At 40.4% G+C, this 9,452-nt stretch overlaps 1 protein-coding gene across 1 annotated transcript; it reads left to right on the top strand.

Moving 5' to 3' along the window:
• The first annotated feature begins 1,095 nt into the window (after positions 1–1,095).
• Positions 1,096–4,475, top strand: LOC141665954 (uncharacterized). The gene is made up of 2 exons (XM_074471941.1): positions 1,096–1,956; positions 2,010–4,475. The coding sequence occupies exons 1-2, from the start codon at positions 1,096–1,098 to the stop codon at positions 4,473–4,475; spliced, it is 3,327 nt and encodes a 1,108-aa protein (XP_074328042.1).
• Positions 4,476–9,452: the final 4,977 nt, after the last annotated feature.

Here is a 9,452-nt window from a genome sequence, read left to right as displayed (position 1 = left end):
AGAGACAGAGGCGAATCGAGAAGAACAAACATTCATATTGGTTGGGAAATTTCTCACGGAGAAATCAATAAATTTCTTAGCAATGCAGAATGTATTAGCCGCATTGTGGAGGCCTCAGAGAGGGATTGAAATACATGATATAGGCAATCATCGTTATACATTTGTCTTTTATCATGTCATGAATATGGAAAAAGTTATTGAGGGAGGACCATGGAGTTTTGAACAGAGCCCATTGATATTTCATAAACTTGAACCTATGGAGGATGCTATGGTAGTGCCATTGAATAAAATGGAGATCTGGGTGCAAGTGCACGACATGCCTACGGGAATGGTAACAGAAAAGGTATTGCAGGCAATAGCAGATCAAGTGGGTACATTTGTTAAGATGGATGCAGCGAATACGAGTGGAATGTGGAGATAATATGTAAGAGTCCGAGTGTCATTAGACATTGACAAGCCATTGAAGCGTAGATTGAAAGTTCGAAGAGAGAATGGTACGTCTACTTGGGTCAACTTCAAGTACGAAAGGCTGGGAACATTCTGCTTTGTGTGTGGAAGAATTGGACATTCAGACAGAGACTGTGAAATTGTCTATGCTAATCCCACGAAAACAATCGAACGAGCGTACGGGGTGTGGTTGCGAGCTCCAAATAAAAATGCACAGAAACAGAATCTGGGGTCAAAGTGGTTGAGAAATGGACCAAATAGTGGATATAATAAGGTGGTGGCTGATCGGACAACAGGAGCAACAACCATGCACGGTGGTGGAGGAAATCTTGTGAATTTTATGGAAACTGATGGGGTGGTTAGCGAGATTGTAAGGGGTGACCCAACCATAGCAGTTAAGGGGCATAATTTGGGGGATATGATAATCATGGATAACTCACAACATCCAAACAGAATGGAAACGTATGAGGCGGGAACTAAAATATTTGAACGTGAGATTATGGTGACAGATACAAAACGTAAAAGAGTAGATATACAGAAAATAACGGAGGAAATTTTGGGGGGTAATTCAGAAGTGAACATGGGCTTAACTGATGGGCCAAAAAACGGACCAGAGGCGGGACTGGAAAGCCAGGCCCGCCTAGGACAATGAGTTTACTTGCTTGGAATTGCCGTGGGCTGGGTAAGCCACGGACCATTCAATTCCTTAAACATATTACCCAACAGAAGAGGCCCAGTATAATATTCCTATCTGAGACGTTGGCTCGTGAAAAGAAAGTTGCAGAGGTGTGTAAAACTCTTAACTTTGCAGGATTTATTTCAATTGAGGTGCAGGGGCATAGTGGAGGATTGGCACTATTATGGAAGAACGAAGGAGGGTGTACGGTGATTGAAGCAACAAGGAATTATATTGACTTCGAGGTAGAGAATGAGGGTGTGGGAAGGTGGAGATATACGGGATTTTATGGCTGCCCTGAAAGACAAAGACGGAGAGAATCGTGGGGAATGTTATTGAACTTACGGGAAAGATCAAACTTGCCGTGGTGCGTAATCGGGGATTTTAACGACATGATATACGAGGATGAAAAAAGGGGAGGGAACAAGCAGCCATTCTATTTGTTAACAGGATTTACAGAAACTTTGGAGACATGCCAGCTGAAAGACCTTGGTTTTGTTGGTGAGAAATTTACATGGGAGAGATCGAGGGGGAGTAATTTTTGGATTCAAGAACGACTGGATAGGGGGGTGGCTAACCAGAAGTGGAGGGAGCTATTTCCAGAGGCAGAAGTCGAGGTTATTGAGGTAGCAACTTCAGATCACCTTCCATTATATCTTCAACTGAACAGGCGTGTGTATATGCCTAAGGAGAAAAAATTTAGATTCGAAAATATCTGGGTAAGGGAGAAAGAATGCAGGAACATTGTGAAGCATGGTTGGGAAGCAGGTGAAACTAGGGATATTGTGCATAAAATTAAGAGTTGTGGTGAAAAATTGCAAGAATGGGGGGAGGTATTACCAAGGAGTTTAAACGAAAGCTGGGCCATTGTCGAAATATGCTGAAGAAGCTACGCTCACGAAGAGATACACAGGGAATAAATAGGTATAATGAAGTGAGAGATGAATACTTGAAATTGTTAGATAGACAGGAGGTGTACTGGAAGCAAAGGGCTAAACAACATTGGTTGCGGGAAGGGGATAAGAATACAAAATTTTTTCATAGGTATGCATCCAATCGGAGAAAAAATAATAGAATTGATCGGTTGAAAGATGGAGATGGTAATTGGCAGGACACACCAGAAGGGATTAGGAATATTATAGAGAGCTATTTTGTCGATTTGTTCCAGGCTTCATGTGTTGATGGTAGATTGTCGGAACATGAAGTAGTGAAACAGGTGTCTACTTATGAGAACGAGGAGTTAATGAGGGAGATTTCAGTAGAGGAAGTGAAAACGGCGGTATTCTCTATGCATCCAGACAAGGCGAGTGGTCCTGATGGATTTAATCCTGCGTTTTATCAGGTTTATTGGGATATTGTGCACGTGGAGTTGGTGGATTTTTGTCGTACTTTTTTGCAAACAGGGGAGTTGCCTGCAGGTGTGAATAATACTTGTGTATGCCTTATCCCGAAGGTGAAGAAACCAAAGACAATGGGGGATCTCCGACCTATTTCGTTATGCAACGTTTTGGTTCGTATTTTGTCTAAGATCATGGCCAATAGGCTTAAAAAGATTTTGGAATCCATTATATCGGACAGACAGAGTGCATTCATTGAGGGAAGGTTGTTAACGGACAATGCGTTGATAGCATTCGAGATTAACCATTATATGCAGCGGAAGAGGCAAGGTAGAACTGGTGTTGCAGGGCTTAAATTAGACATCTCGAAGGCCTATGACAGGCTTGAGTGGAGCTTTGTGCGTAATATGATGGTAAAATTCGGGTTTAATAGTGTGTGGATTGAGAGGATCATGCAATTTATTAGCTCGGTGGCATATAGTTTCTTGCATAATGGGGATGAATTTGGGTGCGTTGTTCCGAGAAGAGGACTCCGTCAAGGAGATCCGATTTCGCCTTATCTTTATATCATGTGTGCGGAGGGGCTAAGTGCTATAATTAGAAGAAACGAGGAGGCCGGACTGATACATGGTTGTCGAATTGCGAGAGGAGCACCAAGTATATCACATTTATTATTTGCGGATGATTGTTATATGTTTTTTAAGGCAGCTAAGGGTGAGTCGAGTACTCTAAAGGGAATTTTACAGAGGTATGCTCGAATATCGGGACAGGTGATTAATTCTAATAAATCGAGTATTACGTTTTCAACTAACACAAGTGCTGAGGATCGGCAAGAGGTTCAGAATCAGCTGCAAGTGCAACAAAATGAGACTCCAGGCAAGTATTTGGGGTTACCTATGAAGGTTGGGCAAAATAAAAAAGCTGAATTTGAGTTTCTTGTAGAAAAGGTGGCTTCCAAGTTACAAACATGGGGGATGGGGAATGTTTCTAAAGCAGGTAAAGTAACGTTGTTGAAATCAGCGACGCAGACTATTCCTACGTTTTGGATGAACTTGATGTTAATTCCGCAAGATGTCTGTGACAGAATCGAAAAAAAGATGAATCAGTATTGGTGGGGAGGTCGAGGGGAGCATGGAGGTATTCGGTGGATGTGCTGGGATCATTTGTGTGAAGTAAAGGAGGTGGGTGGGTTAGGCTTCAGAAAGTTACGAGAATTTAATGTGGCTATGTTAGCCAAGCAAGCGTGGCGACTAGTAAATAACACTAATCCATTGGTGGCGGAAATAATGAAGGCTAGATACTATGCAAAATCAGATTTTTTAAATGCTACATTGGGTTCAAATCCTAGTTTTATGTGGAGAAGTATTATGGAATCCCAGGAGGTCATTAAGCGAGGTTGCAGACGGAAGATAGGAGATGGGAAGGATACTAATTTGTGGACAAGTCCATGGTTACCATGCTTAGAGAATGGTTTTCTTACGAGTACTGCTTATACTGGACTTCATGATGCAACGGTGGATGGCCTGATGATGGAGGGTCAGAAGAGGTGGGATGTAGAGGTGCTAAACGATATATGCAATGAGCGGGATAGACAGCTGATACAACAGATTCATGTTCCTAGCAGAGGTATTAAGGACTCTTGGTATTGGTTGCTAGATGAAAAAGGGGAATTCTCGGTCAAAAGCTGCTATAGGCATTTGAGGGGGGAGAGGGAGAGCCAGGATAAAGGATTTTGGAAGAAGCTGTGGGGCTTAAACTTACCGGGGAAGATAGTTAATTTTTTATGGAGGGTATGCCGGGATGTACTACCTACCGCTATTGTTAAAGAAGGGAGTAAATATTTCGCCAACATGTTCATGGTGTCATTTGCATATGGAGACTGCAGTGCATACTCTGTTCTCGTGTTGTTTTGCTCAGGAAGTATGGAATTCGGTGGGATTGCAGGACCTGGTAAGCGTAGGAGAGGACATGACGGGGTTGCAAGTGATCAAGCAAGCATTCCAGCGGGGCAATAGAGAGCAGTGTTTGATGATAGGGATTATTAGTTGGAGTTTGTGGATTCGACGTAATGAATGGGTGTGGAATCGAAACAATATGTCAATGTTTGGAACTCGGTCTATGGGTTTGCACCTGATGCGTGATTGGAAAACTGCGTATGAGCGTGAAAATGGAGATAAAAGACAGCTGCGAACAGCAAGTAAGAAATGGGTTAAACCACCGGAGGGGTGGATAAAAATAAATGTTGATGCTGCTAGTCAGGGGTCTGTAGTAAACATTGGCGTAGCATGTGTAGCTCGAGACGAAAGGGGTGGGTTTTTGGGTGCTAGAATCGCGAACTGCAGGGGTTACACGCAAAGCCGCGAAGCAGAAGTTGTTGCTCTTCGGGAAGCTTTATCATGGTTGCTAACTTGGAGAAATACGAAATGTATATTCGAGTTGGATGCTAAGTTGGTGGTGGACGCCGTCTATAATAACACGGGAAGATCAAATTTTCATAGTATTATAGATGATTGTATGAGTTTACTTCAACATTTCGAGAATGTATTAGTTGTGTTTGAACATCGATCTGCGAATAATATAGCTCATAACCTAGCTCGAGCTGCATTTTCTATGTCTGGTCATATGGAGTGGTTTCATACTGCTCCAGAGTTCATTCGTTGTAATTTGATTTCGGAGGAGTATTAGTATAAGCAAGTGCGTTTATTTCAAAAAAAAAAAACAATGGCACCAGTAGTCAAGATAATGTCACAAACTGGATACATCTATGAGAAGAACAACTTCACGGCTCTAGTGAACAAGGGGATTCAAGATTCAAGTGACTACCACAAAATGATGGATTTTGTGAAGAACTGCAAACTCAGCCATGAATGCTAGAATCACCCACCATCTTCTGTGAGGTTGTTGAAGAGATGTGGACGACTGCTACATACAACTCTACTGATAAGACCATCACACTCACGATTAAAGGTAAGGAATTATGTATCAATAGTGATGATATTAAAGCATGTTTCAAAATTCCTGATAATACTGTGACCTCACCACACACAGATACTGATATTGTTAATATGCTTAATTCCATGAACTATGCACTCTCTACTTATAAGTTAAGTGATATTAGGAGATTGGGTCTTAGGAAAGAATTGAGTTTCATGTGTGATTTAGTTACCAAGGTCTTTTCTGGTAAAATCAGTAATTTCGACTCTATCAATATATCAATGCTTAATATGCTTTACATGCTAGTTATAGATAAGTTCTTTAATTTTAGTGATCTTGTTTTGTTTGAGTTGGGGTTTAAATTAGGGGAGTTAAACAAGAGGGGTAAAAATGTTTACTATGCTAGATTTTTCATGATGCTAGCTAACCACCTCTCTGAGGAAATTGTGCTTGAGAACCCAAACAACAAATTAGATTGTTGGGTTCAAGAGAGAAGAATTATTGCAGATTTGAACAGGGCAAATCATCATAGAGAGGTGCCACTCTTCTATTTCCCTGTAATGGAAGCACCTCAGGTAAGTAAGGTAAGTTCATCTATCTCTACTATTCCAACCTCACAGATTTCTTTGAATTCTAGTGTAGTTATGACAACTATGTCAATGACCCAACAGTTGCCTACCCAAGCTACTAAACCATCAAAAATTTCAAAATCCAAATCAAAGAAAGCCCCCTCTGGTATCTCTCAAAAGATGTCAGTTGTAAAATCTACCAAAACCAAAGAGGGGAGTGTGAAGGTGGGAAAGGTAGGTGAGGGACGGTGTGAACATAAAAGAAACCCTAAGGATAAGGATGGAGAGTTGAGTGGTTCCCAGCCTAGCCACACTGCAGTTTCCCAACAAACTGCAGTGATTAATAAGGATAAAAGCTCATTTCTAGTTGCATCCTCCCAAAAGGATGCGACTATTGAACAAAGCTCTCAACAAAGAGCACAAGTCAAAAGGGGAAGGGACACAAGCTCACCCTAAACCTATGCCAGAAAGAAGAAATCAAAAACCTTTGAGGATGCACAGGGTTCACACACTGTGCAAACTGGTGCTAAAGACACAGTCACTGCACCTTCACAAATTCAGCTTGATGTGGCTCTAATAAATATGGAGTCACAGCCAAAATCATTAGTTATAGAAGTACCTCAAACACCAAATTCTCCCACAAACTCCCTGGATGTGGATATGATCAACACATCAATTCCCGATTCCCCTTCTTTAAATTTGTTGGGGAAGCCAAAATCTAGTGCAAGTGAGCATCATCTTTTGGATGATTTGTTGGCTCACTTGCCAATTCTTTCAAGAACGGTTGAAACATCTGTGCCCAAAATCTCATCAATCAGCACAGAGTCCACAATAGTTTCAATTCCAAGTTTATTCATTTCTACTCTCTCGATGGATATTGCTCATCCGTCGAGTAGTGATTGTATCCCGACGGATAAGCTTAGCAGCATTTATCCGTCGGATAGTCAAATTGCTAACCCGATGGATATCCCTTATCCGTCGAGTGTCTCTGCACAACTTCAAATTTCATCTATTATCTCTAGTGCAGAAAATTTAGTGGTTGTACAGTCACTCTTAGGATTGAGGGAAGAGAGTGTTATGAGTGAGAGTCTGGGTTGCTCCCAGGAAAAAAGAGAGGAAAAGAGTGAAAATATGCAATCCATTTCTTCAGGATTGGCAAAAGAGAGTGAGAGGAGTCCCACCTTAGATGGTGAAGGTGAGGGTGTGAGGGTGGGGAGCCAGGGTGAGACCCTGATGCAACAAAAGAGAGAACAAGAGAGAAATGCAGGTGCAGGAGCTATAAGGATGGATGTCATTTCTAGTGAGTTAAAGAATGTCCAGGATGCAGACAGGGAGGGACTATCTCAGTAACCTCAAGCTGTTATAGATTCCACCTCCCTCGATGCTGGGGCATTTACTCACCCTGTTCCAGCTTATCAACTTCTAGCTAAACAGGGCAATGATAATGCAGAATGGATGCTCAATTTGGTGCATACCACTCAGTCAATGCTAAGAGCTAAGGATTCCATCACAGCTTTGCCCTCTACAGCTGGTGATGTTGATTATGAGACTGGTGGTTCAGCAGATTTCTTTGGCGATGAAAGTGGAGATAGTGAAGAAAAGCCATTGGACATGGGGGAGAAGTAGGTTCCAATTCAAGATCAGGCATGCCATCATTGGCATTTTCAAAACATTGTGATGAACACTACTTCAAGACAACCCTGATCCAACTCATAAATCAGACAAATTCTGCTCTTCAAACCACTACAAATGCCAACACAAAGAAGCTCCTTCAAGCACATCTTGCTTCTCTGCAACTACAACAGATTCAAGGCTTCCAATATGCTAGAGATGTCAACACCATCAAGAGTGCTATTGTTGAGATGAAAAAGGCTATTTCGGATAAAATGGACTCTAAGCTTCCAGAAGCTACAATGCTTGATATTAAGAGACAGCTCAGGAAAAATTATGATCATGCCACAAAGATAGATGCCTTGGATACAAGGATGACAACTATAGAATCATCTCTTACAATAATTCATCTGCATCAAGCTCAACAGACAGACTTGCTTCAGAAACTGGTGGCTGCACAAACCTCCTCCTCTACTCAACTTGATGATAACAAAAAGGGGGAGAAAGGACCAATTGAAGGGGAGAAATATAACGACTCGTGTATTTTTCTTTTTATTTTAATATTTAAAAGTGTAATAAAGATTTGAATAATTAAATAAAGGTGTGTATTGGTTTTGGCACCAGTTACTGATTGTTATTTAATTTTTTATTTGTTGATATGTGGGATTGAATTGTGTGATTTATTAGTGAGTTATATGATTTTATTTCGCTTGTAAAAGTGATTTTATTGTAGTTTTAATTTCATAAATACTTGGATTATTTCTAAAATTGGTTTTATAATTTTATAATTTTAATAATTATTTTTAGGACTTTATAAAATTGAGAAATCAAGATTTTATTAATTATTTATTTTTAAATGATTTTTCGATTGTGTTTATTTGTAAAATCCATATTTAATTCAAGAAATCTTCAAAAATCATGAAACTTATATTTTATTAAGTTTTTATTATTCTGAGAATTTTAGAATTATTTTGGAAATTTTCGGGAATCGTTTCACCCGCGCGTCGTTTCGTTATTCGTTAAAAAGCGGGTACAAAGCGTACCTTAAAATTATTTTTAAAATTTTGAAATTTATGATTTAATTAACTTCGGGATATATGTAACATTTTAAGATTATTTTGGCAATGATTTGACTAATATTTAATTACGAATTATACCCTTAAAAATAGATTAAAATGACGTGTAGGGCTTGTAGTCAGTCAAAATAAAAAATAAAATGACACGTATCCAACGAAGTTGGACACGTGCCGTGCGTTGGTTATTTCAGGAGGGTGAATAATCAGTTAAATGGGGGAGATAAACATCAATTCCCTTTGTCTCTCTCGGTTGTGCTCTCGATTGTCTCTCTTTCTTTTCTGTTACTTCTCATTTTCTTTTTTTTTCGGCCCGTCTTCTTCCTTCCTCCTTCGGCTGTTCTTGCCCTGTGTTTCACCGCCGTTTTCCGGTGAGCCGCCGCTGTTTCTCAGTTTGGTTTGGTTCTATTTTTGTTCAGTTGATATGCATATATATACTTGTATATATGTGTGTGCTCTATGTATACTTGTGTGTGTGTGTTGTGTGTGCGACTGTGTTGTGTGTGTGTGCGTGGCGCGTGGCCGTGTGTGCTGCGGGTGCTGCTCTGTGGTGTTTCTCAATTGGGTTGCTCAGCTGGGCATCTCAATTGGGCTGGCGGTTTGAGCCTTGTTGGGCCGTTTGTTTTCTGTTGGTTTGGATTGTTGCAAAATTTTCATTTTAATTCCTTTTATCGCAGGGAATTATTGATTAACATTCGTGATATTAATTATTCGTGTTGAAAATGATTTTTCGAAATAATTGATAGAATTTACGATGGAAACCCGAAATTAATCGGGTACTCGTAAATTTTACCACCGTTGACGA

Source organism: Apium graveolens, chromosome 6 (assembly GCF_009905375.1).
Source record: "Apium graveolens cultivar Ventura chromosome 6, ASM990537v1, whole genome shotgun sequence".
NCBI classification, from domain to species: domain Eukaryota; kingdom Viridiplantae; phylum Streptophyta; class Magnoliopsida; order Apiales; family Apiaceae; genus Apium; species Apium graveolens.
The sequence above is the reverse complement of the archived record's forward strand: the minus strand, read 5'-3'. Positions and strand labels throughout refer to the sequence as shown.

What these genes read in the sequence shown, in the direction of transcription:
- LOC141665954 (XM_074471941.1), top strand. Translation starts at nt 1,096, where the DNA reads ATGAGTTTACTTGCTTGGAATTGCCGTGGGCTGGGTAAGCCACGGACC. An exon ending in AATTGCAAGAATGGGGGGAG is followed by an intron (nt 1,957 to 2,009) that starts GTATTACCAAGG and finishes AATATGCTGAAG; the next exon opens with AAGCTACGCTCACGAAGAGA.